General features: G+C 44.3%; 3 protein-coding genes across 4 annotated transcripts in view; 1 reads left to right on the forward strand and 2 right to left on the reverse strand.

Annotated features, from left to right (window-relative positions):
* Positions 1-86: 86 nt before the first annotated feature.
* Positions 87-6,530, forward strand: IKZF5 (IKAROS family zinc finger 5). Of its 2 annotated transcripts, none has more exons than XM_075258628.1 (4): positions 87-215; positions 2,723-2,891; positions 3,869-4,108; positions 4,882-6,530. In XM_075258628.1, the coding sequence occupies exons 2-4, from the start codon at positions 2,759-2,761 to the stop codon at positions 5,820-5,822; spliced, it is 1,314 nt and encodes a 437-aa protein (XP_075114729.1). In that variant the 5' UTR covers positions 87-215; positions 2,723-2,758; the 3' UTR covers positions 5,823-6,530. The 2 variants fall into 2 exon arrangements, with proteins under 2 accessions (XP_075114729.1, XP_075114730.1); XM_075258629.1 differs by having other exon boundaries at positions 3,926-4,108.
* A 1,047-nt stretch (positions 6,531-7,577) lies between these two features.
* Positions 7,578-13,844, reverse strand: PSTK (phosphoseryl-tRNA kinase). Its single transcript, XM_075287991.1, has 6 exons — positions 13,615-13,844; positions 10,846-11,131; positions 10,086-10,284; positions 8,821-8,902; positions 8,396-8,489; positions 7,578-7,836 (listed from the first exon to the last, which is right to left on the reverse strand). The coding sequence occupies exons 1-6, from the start codon at positions 13,837-13,839 to the stop codon at positions 7,646-7,648; spliced, it is 1,077 nt and encodes a 358-aa protein (XP_075144092.1). The 5' UTR covers positions 13,840-13,844; the 3' UTR covers positions 7,578-7,645.
* Positions 13,845-16,902: 3,058 nt separating this feature from the next.
* Positions 16,903-20,094, reverse strand: part of LOC142183344 (disintegrin and metalloproteinase domain-containing protein 9-like) — a 29,334-nt gene continuing 26,142 nt past the window's right edge. Inside the window, exons 19-22 of the mRNA XM_075258399.1 lie at positions 18,820-18,946; positions 18,426-18,567; positions 18,178-18,227; positions 16,903-17,576 (exon numbers count right to left, since the gene is read on the reverse strand). Coding sequence (XP_075114500.1) covers positions 17,489-17,576; positions 18,178-18,227; positions 18,426-18,567; positions 18,820-18,946 — 407 coding nt within the window. The 3' untranslated portion in view covers positions 16,903-17,488. The remainder of the gene's footprint in view (positions 17,577-18,177; positions 18,228-18,425; positions 18,568-18,819; positions 18,947-20,094) is intronic.

A 20,094-nucleotide genomic window follows, 5' to 3' on the forward strand; every position in this document is an offset into this window, starting at 1 on the left:
AACTACAAGTACCGGCATGCAACGCGGCATGCCAGCGTCATGACGACAACACGCGTGACTATGGAGGTGGGCTTCGGTGTGCGCATGCGTAGATGGGTCTGCCTGGGCCTGGACAACAGAATTGATCGGTGGGAACGGGCAGTGGTCCGCACCGGCATCCAACTCTACAGTGGAGGCGGAATGCGGTGCCCGGTTGTAAGGAGCTCCCGGTAACGGTAAGAGGGTGTGGGTTACCTCTACAGGGGGCGGGGCCTTGTTACGTGACGTCAGAAGAAACAGTCCATAACAATAATATAGAGCTGTGTCTGTGCTCCGGTGTGATAACTCCTAGTGGCTGTAATGTGTGATATACAACGTATCTGCTGTGTGATTATTGTATCAGATGTGTGAGGTCATCACTTGTGTAGTGACATCACCGTGTCTATATAGATGCATGAGTGATGACATCACTAGAGATCTAATCTCATCTATCTATCTATCTATCTATCTATCTATCTATCTGTGTGTGATGACCTAAGTATATCTGCAGGATTCTATATGTTATGACATCACTATTTCTGTAATTTGTTGTATATTTGCCTGATGACATCACAATATAAAATTATATATATATATATATATATATATATCACTATTACATTTACCATTTGTGTGTGATCACATCACTATCTCTGTAATATTCTATATACAATTACCGATGACATCACTATCTCTCTAATATTCTATATACAATTACTGATGACATCACAACATTCCCTCCACGTTACATGTATGACTGTTGTGTTATTTCCACCCAATGACATATGGCCATAAATTGTAGAATTGCTGTATGTAATGCCGCATGCCTTATAGCCACTCCCACATGACAACTCTATAAATATTACAGCATTATAGCTCAACCAGTTGCCTTTCCAGATATGGCCCACTACCTGTTGTAACATCGGGAGACGAATGTGCATGGGAAGAATAGCTATTGGGGGTATGAGGGGCCCTTAAGGGCTGTTGGCGCCATATTCTGGCTTGGTCTTTTTGCTCTGTGTGTTGCTTTATGGCAAAGTTACAGCCTATAGAATAGTATGGAGTCTCCCAATGTTTACAATGCCTTCTTGATATAATCCAGGAAGGTCAGCGGGTATGGGCACTGGTCATGCGAATGTGAACTTTCTCAGGCACCCCTAATAACTCTTCTGGATGTTGTATAATATATCCAAAGATGATATCTGATGTCCATTGATCACTATCTGGGTAGATAGGGACCCCTTGCTTTGTATCATGGCTTCCTATATAGTGTGTCTGCTCTCAGGCCACCCAGATCTGTGTACAGACGCTCGGCTGTTACATTAGGATAAGAGCGGGCTGTATACACTACACCCTGTGTCTGTGGGTGGGCGCACAGCAGACACACTGCAAGGCTTGTGTAAGGAGGCATATAAAGGAGCTGTGTCCTGCCTGTCTCCCTCTCCGCTCCTTCGGCAATGTCTGTGCTGCTTGTAATGCTTCAGAATGAAGCGATCGCTAGATCAGATGTTGTGTATGACCTGGGCTGATACCGGTCACATGACAACAATGAAGCACAGGTAGCGTTTGTACTGTAGCGGTGGTTGTTTAAGTCGACATGTGCCCTAACCCTTCATTTGTGTAACAGCTCCAGTGCTAACACTCTGCTTACCCATTAAACAAAGCAGCCTTCATCTAGAAGGAAGAAAACGGTCTCTCTAGTGTCCCCTATAGGTGCCTACCATATAAGTCGGGGGTAGGTAACCTTCAGCACTCCAACTGTTTTAAAACTACAACTCCCAGCATGCATACTTGCTCTGCTGCTCTTGGAACTCTCATGGAAGTGAATGGAGCATGCTGGGAGTTGTAGTTTCACAGCAGCTGGAGAGCTGAAGGTTGCTGCCCCCTGCTGTAAGTCAATGTTTGATCAATTAAAGTAGTTTTCCAGCCCCAAATCGAGTTTTCATACTCATGACCTATGTACAGGATATGTCATCAGTATGTGATATGTCGGTGTCCGACACTCGGACCCCACACAGATCAACTTTCCTGTCCACTACATCGAGGTGATTCTTGTGTAGAAGTGATGCTACATGCACTACCCAACTAATAGCAGCTTCCAGCACAGGAGATGCTGCATCAGCTGATCTGTGTAGGGGCCAGGCATTGATCCGCAACAGATCGCATACTGATGGTTTATCGTGTGGATAAGTCATCAGTATATAAATTTGATTTGGGGCTGAGCAACCCCTTTGCAGTGAGCCGCAGCCAAAAAAACATTTTGGAAAAGACTGCGGCAGAAACGCATCTTGGTTTATCCAGCAGCGTTTTTCACAAAGTCCACAGCATTTCCGTAGGTGTAATTGCCATACTGTGACTTTGAAAAACGCAACGCTGCAGATTTTTTTTTTTTTCTGCAATGTGTGGATGGGATGAACTAGAATCTCATCCACTTGTAGGTAATGTAAATCGCAGCGGTTTTTGTTTTCATAACGTGGAGCCCTGGGCTAAAGGAGTTTCCCAGAACTTGTATATTAATGCCCTAGCCTTAGGCTAGATGTAGTAGATCTGTCAGCGGCCGCTTGTTGATGGTTTCCGGCAGCACTGCTCCCATCCAGACACTGCACAGAGAATTATAACATATCTCTAGCCTACAGAGCTGGCTCAGGAGAGGTGATGTTGTGGTCAGCGCTGTACCCTAGCCTTTACTTCTCTCTCCTTTCAGGTAGGGGGCTGCTGCAGGAACACACCAAAACTGAATATGGGTGAGAAAAAACCAGAGGCGCTGGACTTTGTGAAGGATTTCCAGGAGTACCTCACCCAGCAGACGCACCACGTCAATATGATCTCTGGCTCTGTCAGTGGAGACAAAGAGGCTGACACTTTACAAGGAGGTAGGTGACCCTGCTGCCCCTGCCAGCACTTACTATATTACTGACCGCCATATCATGGCCATCCCATCTACTAATACTGCATGGATAAATGATCTGAATTCTGCATGGTGCTCTCCTAATGTAAAAAAAAAATCCTTAGCAAATCTAAGTTCTTTAAGGGGGTTTTATAAGACTTATTAATAGATGACATCCCTAGAATAGGTCATCACTTGAAGATCTGTGGGGATCCGATGCCCAGAAATTCCCCCGACACCCTGGATCAGCTGTCTGAAGTGTCAGTATGCACTGCTTCCACTTCACAGGTTATATGCATCACATCTACATCATCAAGTGAATGGGCTGAGCTGCGATACCAAGCACAGCCACTGTACCATGTATGGCGCTGTGCTTGGTAACTGAACAAGATGCAGTGCTCAACCAAACAGCTGATTGACCGGGGGCCTGGATGTCAGAACCCTGGCGGACTTTATTTCATGACCTATCCAAAGAATCTGTCATCAATTATTTAGCTTGGCTTATTAATTGATTACTTGATTATTAGTTGCCTTTTGCTATGTGGGGCCTTAGAGGGGATATGCAGTGGGTAAAGATTTTTTTTACAAAATGTTCATATAATATATTATTATTGTTATTTTTTTTTTTTTAATATCTCTGGTCGCTTCCATTCTGACTATGGCTGGGTCCACATCAACACACAGGGAATGCTGCTCGACTAGTCACTTACTAAGGCGGTCACCGCTGTTGCCATCCTGTGTGTTGAGAGGGACTTGGGCAGTGTCAGAACGGGAGGTGAGGCGAGTGTTAGAAATGGTAATAGTTTATTCTGATAGGTTGTAATCCATAATCTACAATCCATCCGTAATCCATGTATCCGATTCCACATTGACCATCATGTCTCTTGTATCTGTGTGCTGACCCCTTTCCCCATAAGAGCTTGCAGTGTGGTTCTCTTCATTGACTCACTTTCTATAAATCAGGGCCACAAAACCACGATGTGTTCACCGCTAACTCTCCGTGCCTTGCTCTACCGGCAGCTGGGACAGACAGTGACCAGAATGGGCTGGACCACCCGTCTGTGGAGGTGTCTCTGGATGATAGCGCAGGGATGCTGGTGGATGGCTTTGAGCGGACATATGATGGGAAACTAAAGTGTCGCTACTGTAACTATGCCAGCAAAGGCACCGCTCGTCTCATAGAGCACATACGTATACACACAGGTAGGAACTGGCTTTATGTATAGGGGATGGCGGGTGTTTGTGAGAGGTCCTTGTATAGACTTGTGACATGACTAGTGTAGTAAATGCTTGAAGTCTCAATAAAAGGACAATTCTGGAGCATCTTTTCTTAAACTCTTCACTTTCATATGACACCAGATTACAGTTCTTCCTGTATTATTACCAGAGATATCACCAGTGGAAAGCACAGTCAGTATTGTGAGAAGCTGCAGATAAATATCATAATCTGCTCTGTGTTGACAACTGGTGATATCTGAAAACAATTCACGGAGAATGGAGAATGCTGAGACTCTCATCTTTCATAGGACACCAAAACCACTGTTCTATATTTTATAATACTCCAGATATAATAAGTATATTAAGCAGAGGCAATCAAACATAAAAACAGTGTTCCTCACCTCTCCTGGGATCTGGCCCGACTCCCTGTTCTCTTTGGCACTTCTGCCGGGGACCGCTGAGGCCTATGATTGGGCCTCAGCAGATAATGTGGCATCATGATGCATAGATAAGTGTCACAACGCTATGTGATTGGGCCTCAGCGGTCCCGGATATCAGTCAGAAGACCTGAAAACAGCAGGGAGTCATGCTAGAGCCCAGGAGAGGGGAGTAATACTTTTTTTTATGTTTGCTCGTAAAAGCACATTATGGATGACATCACATATAAATTCTGCTATGACAAGATAGTCGGCCTTATTGGCCTTTTGTAGTTTTTACCAGTTGTGTAATATTGCGCATGTTTTTTTTCCTTTTTGCAGGTGAGAAGCCACACCGCTGTCACCTGTGTCCCTTTGCATCAGCCTATGAGCGCCATCTAGAGGCTCATATGCGCTCTCACACTGGGGAGAAGCCTTACAAGTGTGAGCTATGTTCCTTCCGATGCAGTGACCGCAGTAACCTGTCCCACCATCGCCGCCGTAAGCACAAGATGCTGCCCATCAAGGGCACACGTCCCACACTCGGAAACAAGAAAATGTGGGGCGTGCTTCAGAAGAAAGTCAGCAGCTTGGGGTACGGTCGTCGAACACTTATTAACCTCAGCCCGCCATCCATGGTGGTGCACAAGTCAGACTATCTGACTGACTTTTCTCATGAGATCCCCAACATCCAGAGCGAGGCCTACGAGAACCTAGCCAAGGCTACGCATGGATCTGGACTGTCCAGGGATCAAGAGCTCATGGTTGACAACCCCTTAAACCAGCTATCCACGCTGGCAGGACAACTTTCCAGCCTTCCTCCTGATACTCAGAACCCAGCCTCCCCCGACACCGGGCCTTGTCCAGATGAGAAACCATTCATGATTCAGCAGCCTCCAGCACCAGCCTGTGCCTCTGCTGTCTCCACCAGCGTTCCTCAGAGCTCCTCCCCAGCCAGCCCCGAGGTCCGTCAAGCACACAATCACAGGAACTGTAGCCCCATGGCCGGCCCCAGCAGTGAACGTAGCGGCCGAACCAGCACCCCCAGCATTAGCAACAGCCAACCTAGCACACCAGCCCCTGCGCTGCCAGTCCAGGACCCACAACTTCTGCACCACTGCCAGCACTGTGACATGTACTTTGCAGATAACATACTCTATACAATCCACATGGGATGCCATGGATTTGAGAACCCTTTCCAATGCAACATCTGTGGTTGCAAATGCAAAAACAAGTATGACTTTGCTTGCCATTTTGCTCGAGGTCAGCATAGCCAACACTGACTTCTAGTAGCCTTTTTCTTTTTATCTCACTCTGCTCCTCAGGAGACAGTCTGCCTATAGAGTGCCTGTCATATGAGGAATATGTATAGGGTGTAAGTATATATATGTGTCTCTCATTTGGTCCTATGGTCTGACTTTATATGAAAATCAAAGTAAATACAAGATGGCTGTCTTGTCAGTATTGAAGGAACCAAGTGCTGCCTCATGGACAGATGCCTATAGCGATAAATGGAGAAGGTGACCCTTCTGAACTGGACTAGACACCTAATGTTTAGTTGTCTTCCCAGTCGTCCTCATGTTGACCCCCTGGTGAAGAGTATAAGGGGGGGGAAGGGGGGCTTGATTTTTTTTTGTTGTGAGAACCTCACAAATCCTCGTACTCACGGAAGGTAAAAGACTGTTTGTCGGGATCTCCATGAATGTCGTAAACCCTGTCCGTACTTTTATTGTCCATTGTTGGGATGCTACATTTTATTTCCTAGTGCCCTTTGGTGTGAAGGGCTTGAATGAAGTCATTTTAAGTTTAATGATGGTTTCCAACACGAATAAAGTGGTTTGTTTTTTTTTTTATAAATTAATAATTTATCCTCACTGGTTGTTAAATATGTTTGTACAGATCTATTCACGGTGCGTTTAGTGTTGCTCCAAAGAGTCAAACTTCTTTGTAAACCACGCTGTTTAATAAATGTGTGTTGTCTACCCACCTCACCGGTGTCCTCTGCCTGTTACCTTCTAACCAGATCCTCCATGGTAGACGAGAGAAAGCTAAAAATCTATGTCCCTGTATTGGGTATCTAAAGAACTTCCTCCATCTTCTGATTTATGCAGGTTTCAGGGGATTATGGAGAGTTAAAGTAGTGACGTGATGGTTGCTAAGCTTTCTAGCGGTATATAATATTGCCCATCTCCAAGGAAATGAAAGGTCCTCTTAATGGGGCCTTATTCACATAAGTGCATTGAAATCTTTAGAAATCACAAGATACAATGGACTCAACATTCAAAGGGCTTTTCCAGCCCCAAATGGATTCAGCATATTGTGGATAGGCCCTCAGTATGTGATCTGTGGGAATCTGACACCAGACCCAGCACTGATCAGATGGTGCAGTGGACGGGGAGTGTGTGCAATCTGCTCCTATTCAAGTAATAGGAGTGGAGTTGCAGTTCCCTGTAATTACCACAATACAAAGATGGGGCTGTAGTACCACTGCTATTGAGTATAAGCACCCTGTTTGCATTCCCTGCCACTACAGCAGCATCTGACCCCCGAGGCTTTTGGAACAGCTAATCTGTGCGGGGTCCAGGTGTCGGACCTGACAGATCATATATTGATCTTCATCACTATGAAATAATTTGGTGCTGGAAACCCCCCTTTTAAGTAATAAACTCATCATTCAGGACTGTGATATTCATGGCTTATGTATATCCCAATGAAGTAAAGGAGACTGAGCTGCAATGCTAAGCACTACAAAATGCAGGGCACAATGCCTGATAAAAGTCAAGGGGAGCAGTGTGGCCCCTTTAAAGCATTAATATGGGAGGGGAAGGGTGCCAGGGATCAAACCTTGACTCACATCATGTTGATGGAGTATTCTAAGGGTATCATTACAAAAAAACCCTACAGGATTAAAAAGAATATAATTTTAGTTCTGTACATTGCAAAGATAAAGAAGTCCTTCAGTTTTGTCCTGCAGAACATGAGAAGATAACCTGCAGAATGTCATAGCGGATGCACTTACATTCAGGCGTATGACCAGCGCACAGAAGTAAGGATTCACCGCCATCCACTAGGAAGCTGACATAGTCATATGACAATCCATTTGACCCTAGTGTAAGTATCGCTGCACAATACAGTCCACTTCTCTCCTGAAGCAGGCCTGTACACTGGTGACGCTATCTGCGGCAGGAGTGTGGACAGTCCCCCCTGCTATAGGCTGCCTTAGCCGCTCCAGGGCTTTAGACTTTGCTTGTTGTAGTTCTTGTGCAATCTGTTTAATATCTTTTGCCGAGACCAACCCTAAAAATAAAACAAAAAACAAAAGTAGTAAAAAGAACCCACTAAGGCTCTATTCACACAACCGTATTTTTCATGGATCTGTGTGTGATCCGGGTTTAGACTCATTCATCTCTATAGATGAATCTGTCCATGAAAATAGACCCAACAGGCTCATCTGTAAAAAATAATAGAGCATGCTACAGCTGAAGACTTGGTCATATGTGAGTAGACTGATGTAGAAGGGAAGAATTGTGCTCCGCTCCTTCTAGGTGTCTTTGTACCATGAGATATCTCGGAAGTAGAGCTGAAATCTGAGTAACGGCTTTTCTGTTTGTCAGCACTAGGGGTATTAAAAAGGATATTCTTGTCTACGATATTTATGGCATATCTACACTTGGCAGGACCTCCCCATACTGAAAATCAGTGCAGGAAGCTAAGAATAGGCCATCAGTATTATAGTCTCATGTATTCAGTACACTATATAAAGATAATATGGCCTTGTATATAACATTTATATAATGAAGGGATATCACAGAATGTCACTATAAGACATTGTTATAGGAGAACATACACCCCTTACCCTTCACGGTCTGCATGGTCTCGGAGATCAGTCGACGAAGATTTTGATCTGCTTGATGGATGACGTTGGCTGCACAGACGTCACGATCCCTCTCCTGTGAACAGATTGGGGAAATAACAAGGAGTGTTAGGAATATATGAGGTAGACCTATGGCATGGTGGATGATACTTATATTGCACTATTATTTACTATGTTCACTGTATCAGACCAGTGTGAACGAATAAAAACATCCTTAGAAAGGGTCAGAATAATGGGGGAATAGAAGGATCTGACACCTTCACCAATCAACAGGGCATGCTCGACTTGCAATCACAGTCTCAGATATCATCACTCAGCTTACTGTTACAATTGTGGCCTAGATCCTGGTTAATAGCGCTAATGTAAGGATCTTATATCCTTCCTGTAAGGGTCAGGTCACCACTTACCCTCTCCTCGCTGTCGTCCTCTACTGGCAGCACAGGATTCTCCAAGACTTGACTTATTAAACTGGTGATTCTCGAACTGAACCTGTCACATAAAGGCACAATTGTAGAAGACATCACAACTATCATAGTGCCAGGGATATACACAAAGAATAAGTATTCTGGAACATTGATATCCTTGTAATTGATCATGAAAATTAACCTCACACCCCGACTGATCAGCTTGCCGAAGTGGCTGCAAAGGTGCTGAATCCCCCTTATTGTTTACCAGGCACCTCGGTGTATATTGTAGTGTAGTTGGCCACGCCTAGTACTGCAATGAAGGCTATGCAGCGTTTACCAGCTGATCAATGATATTGGTCGTCTATCCTAAGAACTGGCCATCTCTTTCAAAGAGCCAGATAATCCCTTTAATTCCATATTGTTTCACTTCACACTACATGTGGCAAATTATGTCACTTCATAGTTATCAACAGGTCAATAAAAACTATAATGTGGTGGGACCAAAAGCACCAGCAGCCTTCCACTAAGAATATGGCAGGAATATGAAAGCTGGAATATCTGACAACCCTGCAATGCTACAATATATCTGCTCTGTACGCTATTGGCTCTGTAGTACTGATTTACTTACCCTGCCCACTGTCCTTTAAGGGCCTGTTTCATACTGACAACCCATCCCCTTATTCCTTATTTCCAGGCTAAAAATACTAATCTATCCAAAGGATAGGTCATCAATATTAGATCTGTTTGACACCTGACACCCCCTCCATCAGCTGATACCAAGAGAACGGAGCAGGAACCAGATAGCGCAGTCTTATGTGTAGTGGCCAGACCAGGTACTGCAGGTTGACTGCCGCTCATTAAAATGAGAGCTAAGCTGCAGTGACTCATTTCTGCCACTACACAGAGAACAGCGCTGTCTGCTTCCTTCTCCTTTCTCTCCTGAAAAAAAGCTTATTAAAGGAGGTGGGTGTTGTCAGTCCCATACAGATCTGATATTAGTGAACTATTCTTCGGTCATCAATCTTTTTAGCCTGGTAAGGCATATGGATATCATTATGGGCTTAGGGGATCCCTGTATTAGCTGAATGACTGCCATATAGTACTACATTACATGTATCATAAATATCTGGCTAGAAGTCCTTCCCCAGCAAAATTAGCCAGGGTGTTGTGAGCCAGACCAATCTTTATATGAATGGCTACTACAGGAAGACACTGTGGATGAGCCTCTACTACATATGACATAAGATGTGTGCTCGTGGGCTTACTCATCCATATTGATGACATCAGAGCTGTCCACCATCAGACTGTCTTTTTCCCATGTATTTTTCTCAGGATTTGGCTTCTCTAGTTTGGAGTCCATTAGGATCATTGTTCTGTTCGTGACACGATTCTGTCTCTTGTTATTTCGTTGTAAGCAGGAGTCAATGGGACAATGCAAATAGAGCTGACAAAATCCTAAAGAATCTGAAAAATAAAGAAGACTAGTGAGTGATAATATTCATGGGCTTCATTATAGCAGCGCACAAAAATCCTATTAGAAAAGGCCAAGATATAAATTGTAGAGAAGGTAATCTTTTTACCAATGGCTATACTTCTGCGTTAACCACTCTCTTCTGGACTTCAGCTGTGTCATGTGACCTGCAATAAGGCTTTCCAGTCCACATGCCTTGAGCATATATTTGCATATGCTCAAGGCAGCTGTAACCTTAAAGAGAATGTATCGCCTAGATTTTTTTTTTCTTTAAAAGTAGATGTTTTTTCCATCCCAATCTGATTTTCTTTCCAGTTTCCCAGTACATCCTACAGAATATTAAATAGTACCATTATTGTCCTGCACACATTAAGCCCTCATACGGCTCTGTGAACCGAAAAATAAAAAAAAGTGATGGCTTTTGGAAAGAGGGGAGTAAAAAAAAAATAAAAAATTGAAAAATGGCCGTAGCAAGAAGGGGTTAAATCCTCTACTGTAATATAGTAAAACAAAGTAATGGCAGTAATGTGTGAATGGCACGGATAGGCACGTACACTTGCGGGCCAACTGGAACACTTCATACCGCATACTCTGATAGTAGAAATTATCATCCAATATGAAACAGACAGGACTGGACGTCACGTTTATAGACAAGCCGTTGAATTCAGAGTCTACTCCAGAAGAAATGAAGCCTTGACTTTCCATGCACTGAACAAATCGGTTCCAGATTTCTTCAGTTTTCCCACTCAGGGGTTTTAAGGCAGAACAAGTGAGCAGAGTGATTATAAGATGCTCCAAACACTGCAAGAGCTGCTGCCGATGCTGTTTCCAAAGAGACGTCTGCAGAATGAGAGCAATAATAATATGGGATTATGAATGACATGGGATGAAATACAGATATGTTTTTTTTGAGAGCTATGGATTGGATTTTGTGGACAGTAATAATCACTATGATTGGAACCATGGGGAAATGTTTGAGTCAAGGCCAGAAGTGGAAACAAAGGAACTTGGGGCCGGTTCACACAGTGGAAATGGAAGAGGAAATTGAGGTAGCTGCTGCCTCAAATTCCAATCTCTGCCAGAGATTTTGCCTGAGAGGAATGGGCCTAAGTTCGAGCAGGAGACTTATTTTTTCAGCTTTCTGCTTTGACCTCTGCCTCCTGTTGAATACAATGGGAGCATATTCAGGGCAGAATTTGGCACAGATTTTGAGACGGAATCTTCCTCAAAATCAGTGCCAAATGATGCTGTGTGAACATACTCTAAGGGTGCATTCACACTACGGATACGGTGATTGATTCTGAACGTTAAAACACGTTCAGAATAAGCGGCGTATAAAGCAGATCCCATTCATTTCAATGGGAGCGCTCCCCATTGAAATGAATGGGCTGCTTTTTTCCCTACGAGCGCTCCCATTGAAGTGAATGGGAAGCGCTCGCGTGTACGGCTCGCCATGTGAAGGGGCCCAGCGCTCGGCTCATTCCGAGCCGTACACGCTCCTAGAAAAAAAAGCAGCCCATTCATTTCAATGGGGAGCGCTCCCATTGAAATGAATGGGATCTGCTTTACACGCGCTGATTCTGAATGTGTTTTAATGTTCATAATCAGTCACCGTATCCGTAGAGTGAATGCACCCTTAGGGCAAGTTCACACAGGGTTTTTTGGATCACAACCTGAGGCTGCCTCAGGTTCCAATCCAAAAACCGGGTAGCCGTGACTGGAAGCCGGCGCACTGCACCGGCATCCAGCCGCACGCTCCGCTCGGGATTAGTCCCAATGAATGGGCCTAGTCCAGAGGAGGGAGTTTCTTCAGGCCGAATCGCTTGGCGACTCGGCCTGAAGAATAAGCATCTTGCTTCTTTTTTCCAGGAGCCGGAAGAAATGGCTCCTGGAATAAAGACCTGAGCGGCTGCCATTGATTTCAATGAGAGCTACCTTTTTGGTCAGGGTTTTGAGGCGATTACGGCCTCAAAACCCTGACCAAAAAAACCCTGTGCGAACTTACCCTAAGGCTACATTCATGCGACTAATAATAGTGAATAATGGTTTTGTGACAGCTGTGTTTTTAATGGACGTCAGATGGCAGAATTGGCAGTGACTTTCAAAATATAGATCATGTCCTGTTTTTTGCCATTTTCACGGATCCTTCCATGAACTGAAATTTATGGGGAAATCCGTGAAAACAGGTGCCCCTCAGTTGAATGATGACCGCGAAAAAATGGACGTTTTTCACATCTGTTTTGCAACTCAGTCGTCTGAATGTAACCTATACCCTTCTAATTCCTTCTGGTTTCACCTACTCCTTTGGCTCAAAAACTGTATGAGGGATTCCTGCCTTATAACAAGAAAATGGCAGCCACAAACTTGTACTGAAATATTCGCCCTGCATCATGAAAACAAGGTAGTGCGGTTGCCTTGGGAGATGGACAACACCCAAAAAGCACTTCAGCCATTGCAGTTTCCTGATCAACCCGACTATAAATCAGTTGTATCATGGATCCAGTAGGTAGCAGGAGTGTTTGCGGGCTCTGTCTACTAGATAACACCCCAAAAACTTCAACATTTTCGGGTGTTGTACTGTTAAAGGTGAGGCTAACTAAGACTCTCCTATATAGCTGGGTCCACATTTGCGTCAGAGATTCCACAATGACTGCCGAAAGTCACCGGATGAAACAGTGCTGCACGTCCGTCGGTTTATAAGAAAGAACCCCCCCCCCCCATTATAGTCTATGGCGTCCGCTGGGCAACGTTGGTGTCCGCTATTTTGGCGGTCAGTCTGTCTGTTGTACTGATCCTCCACTAGGTTTGCCGTGGATACAGCAAGTAGTGCCTCATATTAACAGTCACAGGAGGCAGCGCCACGTACTGGATCCACGGCCGACCAGGCGTCTCCTCATGTTACTCCCTCCATTCTAGGAGATCACCACAGCGCGTGTACCCTACTTTTCTAGTGTCAGAAATAGAGAATTCTCTAGTTATACAGTAAAGCAAGGCCTTCATAGCTATGTCTGCCCAACCAAGTCACATTTTCCTCTCAGGACCCGGGTAAGCTGAATAGTTTCTTCAACTTGACCTAAAGGCTCACACCCACAGCTGATATGCTGTATATATAAGGTAGTGACGTATTTACAGCTCTATAACATGTCTCAGGACCTTTCATAGGAATCCTGACAGGAATTAGCGCAAATATTCTGGTACAGTACAGAGAATACCACAACAAACATGAGTACTACGGACAAGGGACCACGTTACATCACAGTCTCTGATTGGCTAAGCCAAGAAGCGGTTATCTATACGCGTGTCCGATTGGCTACTTCACCCACTTTACTTCCCGCCGGATTTTCGGATTGGCACGAAACATCGCGATACTCGAGGACTGAGTCTTCCTTGAAGGCGTCGTCTGCCATAACGTCATCATAGGATATTATAACCGCCGTGAATGGCTTGTGTCTGGTCTGCAGCTGCCGAGCTAACGTGGATTTCCCCGCTCCGGGAAGGCCGCACAGAACACACAGCCCGATAGGAGAGTTTTTAGCCGGCTCATCCATAGTAACGTTCCGCAATGTGCGCATGCGCCGTGAAAAATGATTGCCAGTCTTGCGTTCCAATCAGCGCTATACAGTCACGTGATCATGAATTCTTTCCTGAAGGATTGTGGGAGTTGTAGTCTTTATAGTCAGAGCTGGCCTACTGGAAAACATTACTAGGACATTATTTTAGGACATAAGGTAGCAGTCAAAACTGCAATGGAAACAACAGTGGGTTTTTGAGGCAATTTCTTAATTTTTCATACATGTGTTTAACCGATAATATTCAGGCTACGTTCACGTCTGTATGTGGAGACTCCATCGCCGTATGAAAAACTGCTACAAGTTAGATTTTTTTCCTCCAGCGGTATCAGTTTAAAAGAACGGGCACCCAACGGTTAATGAGGTCCGCATGTGACCGCTATCCTCTAACGGACCAGAACAATGGAAAGGCCGACACTAATGTGAACCCAGTGTCAGAAACTGCACCCCAATATGCAATGCTGCAATTTCCAACTACACCATGTGAACGCACCCCTATTATAATAACTTACAATGTGATCTAGAATACAATCACAGATCAATCACATGATAGATCAGACATTTATAGAAAGTAGACAAAGCGAAAAGTCTGATTTTGTCTCCATCACTTTCTGTTTGGTGGAAATGTGACTGTCGGGCCCCCAGTGATCCTGAGAATGGAAGGGCCACAGCCCTACTTCATTGCTGCATCCCCTATACATGCCGCACAACTATTCAGGGTTCAGCAGGGAAGTCCTAGATTTTGGGTCCTGTCCTGCAGTCAAAGACAGTGAGAGGTATGTCCCGATTTCCACATATCTGTGTCCTATGGCATGTACAGGGGGGGGGGCAGTATAAGATGGCGGTATATACAGAAGGATATTATAAGGTGAAGGCGTATTCAAGGGACGCTATAAGGTGGAGGTATATTCATAAATGGCAAATCTGAGTATAAGGTATGCTTAAGGTCGGGGCCTCACGGGCCAGAAACGCCGTGACTTTTCCCATGGCGTTAGGGTGTGTTCACACGATGTAACGTGCAGCGTGATGTGGCACGTATACGGCGTGTGAGAGTTTGCGCGCCGCAAAAGCAATGGGAGTTAGGATCGCATACGCCGCGTTATTTTATGGCGGTGATTTTGCGGCTGCAAAATAACGCGGCGTATACGATCCTAACTCCCATTGAAATCAATGGGAGCTTTTACGGTGCGCAAACTGTCACACGCCGTATACGTGCCACATCACGCTGCATGTTACATCGTGTGAACACACCCTAAGAGTAACTGCAAAGTGGATGGGATTCATGTGAATCCCAGGCCCACTTTGCCTTTAAAACCGCAGCGCGGACACGCTGCGATTTCCAAAACCAGCACGTTTTTGGAAATTGCAGCATGTCAATTATATCTACGGAAACACCGGCAGCTTTCCCATAGATATAATGATAACAGAAAGTCCATGGAGGAAAACTCAGTGAACTTTCTGTTCAAAGCTCTGTGAGAAGAACCGCGATGTGTTCCTGCCGCGGTTTTTCCTGCAGCGCTTTAGTGCTGCGTATCGTCCCATGGGGCCTTAGCCTAAAGGGGTTTTCCAGGCTAAATAATTGTGTGCTCTGAGTCAAGCAGCTGATCCAACAGGGGTAAGGATAGGTCATCAGTCTTCACAGCTTTCTACCTGTGTATATTATCATGCTGGGAAACAAATACATGGCATACTGCACTTCTGTATCTAGCCCCCAAAAAATCCTTCACAGAAATGGTAAAACGGACACTTCTGCTTTTTGGTATTCAGACACATCCCTCCATTGGAAGGGTCAGCGAAGAGGCAAAATGTGATGTAACTGGGACCTTAGAGAACAAATAAGCCGTCGTTGTGTCAGCCATGGCAATCCTTCATCTACTGACTGCACGTTCACACAACCCACAAAACTTGGTCCGTGTGTGTGCCGCATTTGCCAGCCTGACCACATGCCGAAGAAGGGACTACTAATATTATAATTATCTATAGGAGTTCCTGCCTCCCAGCGACATACTATTCCATAGTGAGTACAATATAGAACAGAATGTCGCTGGTAGACAGGAACGCCTATAGATAACTATAATGTTTGGAGTTCGTCTCCTGGCCTATGTTCAGGCTGGTAAATACTGCGCATACATTGAGCGAGTTTCATTGGTATAACTTGGTTGTGTGAATGTGCAGTTCAATTACTTTGCAGCAGGTTGTAAAGTGAGAGAAATTGGATCATCCATTCAGAATTACAATAAAATATATTACTGATGAAATGTAGAAAAAAAAACTTGGGCAAAAATTGTATTAAAATAAACTTTATTCAGGACAATCAATAAGCGGAAGCAGATCAGGGTACCAGCACATTCTCCTGTGGGTCCAGCAATCCAGCAGAAGACAACCCTATCTGGAGCTGACTTTGGCACAATCACTTTTCACTCTATTCAGATGGTTACAAATAACCTATCGGACCTTCTTACTATTTCCTTTGTGTACAATGACAACGCTAAGGTGCAATACCAGGCACAGCCACTATATAATATACGGCACTGTGCTTGGTTTTCTATGCAGAGACTACAGCGTTCACCTGAACCATGCAGTCTCTTCAGTCGCTGGCTGGCGTGTGGCCCCCCACCGATCTTAAACTGATGACGTATCATAAGGATAGGTCATCATATGATAAGCCCAGAATCCCCTTTAATATTATATCTTCAGGGACCACTTGTATATAAGCTCCCCAGTACCATACTGACACGTGACTGTCACAGTAGTAATTGCCCCAGCAGTGTCAATACTGTACTACTAGGGATCTTTGGTATATAGATTGTAACACGACATCAGATACAAAACCTTCCAATTTGCAGGAAATCATAGAGGCATGAACCCATTGTCTTATAAGAAACCGATGACATCACTCTCATCATCTGCTTGCAGTCAGTGACATCACCACATTTTCAAGGAAGTAGTGACATCACAGACACAAACTAGAGATATGGCAAAGGCTCAGAAATGTAATACAATGAAAGAAATAATAAAGGTTTCACATTATAATATCACAGAATAAACACAATTGTATATACAGGTTACCAAACTAGATCTTATAAAAGTGCATTTCTAGGTAATAATCCTTGAAGGCGATGAGTTAGATACGTTGGTTCTGGCTTTAGCAGCCTTATATGTTTCCTTCATCCCGGGATTGTCTTCACAAAGTGGTTATAAGTTCCTTATGACTATATTCAGTGCTGTGCCCATGATCCATGATTCTAGTGGCTCCCACACTGCACCCATAATCCATTGATTCTAGCAGCACCCATACCGCACCCATTATTCATGCATCCTAGCAGCACCCACACTGCACCCATCATCCATGGATTCTAGCGGCACCCATACCGCACCCATTATTCATGCATCCTAGCAGCACCCACACTGCACCCATCATCCATGGATTCTAGCGGCACCCATACCGCACCCATTATTCATGCATCCTAGCAGCACCCACACTGCACCCATCATCCATGGATTCTAGTGGCATCACTCACGGAGTTATTGGTTCCAGTTGGAACTTTGGCAAAAGTCAGTAAATCAGATTCCGTCCTGAGATATCCCAGTTCTGGTTCTGAAATGCTTAGTACAGTGTGAACTGTTGTCAGACGTTATAGGGCCAGTTATACTGTGGGGCTGTAGATGGAGGAGGAGGACGGGTAGGTGGTGGAGGTCTGGGGGGCGCTGGTTGTCTATTACACAAAGACAAAAAGTAATAAGATCAGTCTCCAAGGTCACAAAAAATTTCCGTTCAGTAACATTTAGGATACTATGGAGTGATAAATCTGAAACATCTTGCACCTCACCGCACCGAGTCCAATTCTTGACCTGTTTACCAGAATGAACCATAAAACTGGATATCTCATGAACTCTTCCAGGAATACAGGAGGTCACCTTTTTCCGTGAGCCTTTTGGACATTCCCGGAGAGTTGGTATCTACGCTTTAGGCCCAGTGGCTCATCTATACATATGACATACATGGGGATGTTAATCGTTTGAACAGGGGTGATACCATACTCGCCGACTGTCCTGGGTTCACTCGGACCGTCCCTAATTTTCAGGGACAGCCCTGGCAAATCTTATCCAGGTCAGAAATAGGGTGTGTGTGTCATAGATAACTCCACCTCAAAGTGTGTGAACCCGGACAGTTTAGGCTGTGACAGGTTTGGGTCGGCCTTTGGGGGCAATGGCCATATAGTAAATACAGTATGTTAAAATGACATAATGGGAAGTTGCCCGGCTGGAGAAACTGCCCCATAAACTGTTAGTTTCTAAGCAATAAGTAATACAAACCTTTGCGGAAAGTTGTGCGATATAGTAAAGACATCAGAAAAGGTCTGGTCCTGTAAAAATCAAACAGAAGACTTAATACAGCTGCTAGGACTATATGGAGTTATTCCCTGTCCGGCTACCCATTGTAAAATACGGTTGTGTGCAGGGAGGAATTATGGGACATCTAGTATGGCTTATTTATTTATTCATGCTTAGCACCAACATATTCCGCAGTGCTGTACAAAGATCATCACAAAGCCATGTGTTACCTGGTTCCTTGGCGTGTTGCTGGCACCATTATAATTGGCATACGTATTCTGGTTGCCATTGTCATACGCATTTTGGTTGCGATTGGCATACGCATTTTGGTTGCGATTGGTGTTCTGCGCTTGACTTTGTTGATTTCCACCTCTGTTTAGAAAAGAAGAGGGAAAAGGTAAAATTCTATGAAGTTCTGGTAACAGGGGCCAAACCAGTAATTTAGGGAGAAGAAGAATTTTCAGCCTAAAATTTATTTTAGGGTTTCCAGGGCTCTGACATTGGTGCCCGATCCTTACGATAGCCATATGAGCTCTTAGTATGAGTGCAGCCTATTCTAATATTTGATATGGGGGCCCTATGACTTGTGCACTCCTGGAGATAGCAATGTTATGTGACAATTACCTGCTTCTTCTCCTCCTACAAAACCTCCTTCTAATTGCGTCTCTCTTGATGAACATCACAACTATGACGATGATGATCGGCAATACCAGGAGGAAGAAGATGAGCAGTCCGTCACGTAAGGAGGTGTCTGGGAAGACATAAATAACATGATCAGAAGAATTAGTTGCTGAGCACACAGGATGTAGTCAGTCATGTTTTAAAGCATAGCTCTAGCAAAATAAGTTTATAATATATCTTATTAAAGAAATCTGTTTCCTTCTCCACTTTTCAGGCAGTTACTTTCTCTATACTAGTCTATGAAGAGAGGAGAAGGATAGAAAAGACAGTCAAATAATTGATGCTGTTATTTACTCTGCAATTCCTTGCTTTTTTTTAACACTGCTAAGTTGTAGATAAGAGGCTACTAGTGCACAGAATGAGGCAATAAATGAATTAACTAGCTGGCCGGAGAATCCTACTCCATCCCTCCCTAGAGCTCTATATGTGAGGCCAGAAACAGAGACCAATCTAATTAAAACAAGCAGTTAGACTGAAGATAAGGAGCAGGGGAACAGCTTAATAGGTGCTGAAGGAACAGATCTCCTTAATAAGATATATTACAAAGTTTCTTAATTTCACCTGTATTATCTGCTTATGAAAAGTTGTTTATAACTGGAGGTACACTTTAAAGGGGTTGTCCCATCACAAGGATCCTATCTTTACTGCTAGTTTATGTGGATTTAAGACTTTTCCTAAATGCATTGCTTTATCAAAACTGCTTTGTTTGGCCGCTATCTTAATTTATTCACTTCATTGTTTACACTCTGTTTCTATGGCCCTTGGGATTATCTGCTCATTTGTTAAGTGATGTAGCTGCCTGCTCTCAGGGGGGGAGGGAGGGGCTGAGTGCTGGGAGCAGCTCTGAGCTGTTTGTGTCTGATAAGTAGCGGAGCTTCTCAGATTTCTGAGCTCTTATCAAGGTTAAGGGGATATTGTCATTCCTTAGGGAGAGACCACCATATAGGTGTGTGGAGATTTATTAAGCCTTTAGCACTCCACTGTGCAAGGAACCATGGGAAGAATATGCAAATCTGTCTTCCATGATGTAATCAGGAAGTCAGAAGCTGCCTCAGTGTTGCAAACCAATAGAGAGCGCTCACTGGAATGTGCAAGCCTGTCTTCCCTGATGTAGTTAGGATGACAGAATTCCAGTGAAATAACCCAATAAAGGTTGCTCCCTTTCGCATCATGGAAGGTCGAGCATGATGCGAAAGGGAGCAGCCTTTATTGGGTTAT

Source organism: Leptodactylus fuscus, chromosome 10 (genome assembly GCF_031893055.1).
Source record: "Leptodactylus fuscus isolate aLepFus1 chromosome 10, aLepFus1.hap2, whole genome shotgun sequence".
Lineage (NCBI taxonomy): Eukaryota > Metazoa > Chordata > Amphibia > Anura > Leptodactylidae > Leptodactylus > Leptodactylus fuscus.

Coding starts and splice junctions, on each gene's coding strand:
- IKZF5 (XM_075258628.1), top strand. CDS start 2,759: ATGGGTGAGAAAAAACCAGAGGCGCTGGACTTTGTGAAGGATTTCCAG. Junction 2,892..3,868: donor GGCTGACACTTTACAAGGAG/GTAGGTGACCCT, acceptor TCTATAAATCAG/GGCCACAAAACCACGATGTG. Junction 4,109..4,881: donor GCACATACGTATACACACAG/GTAGGAACTGGC, acceptor TCCTTTTTGCAG/GTGAGAAGCCACACCGCTGT.
- PSTK (XM_075287991.1), bottom strand. CDS start 13,839: ATGGATGAGCCGGCTAAAAACTCTCCTATCGGGCTGTGTGTTCTGTGC. Junction 10,285..10,845: donor GTTCCAGTTGGCCCGCAAGT/GTACGTGCCTAT, acceptor TTTATTTTTCAG/ATTCTTTAGGATTTTGTCAG. Junction 8,490..8,820: donor AGGACGACAGCGAGGAGAGG/GTAAGTGGTGAC, acceptor ATCTGTTCACAG/GAGAGGGATCGTGACGTCTG.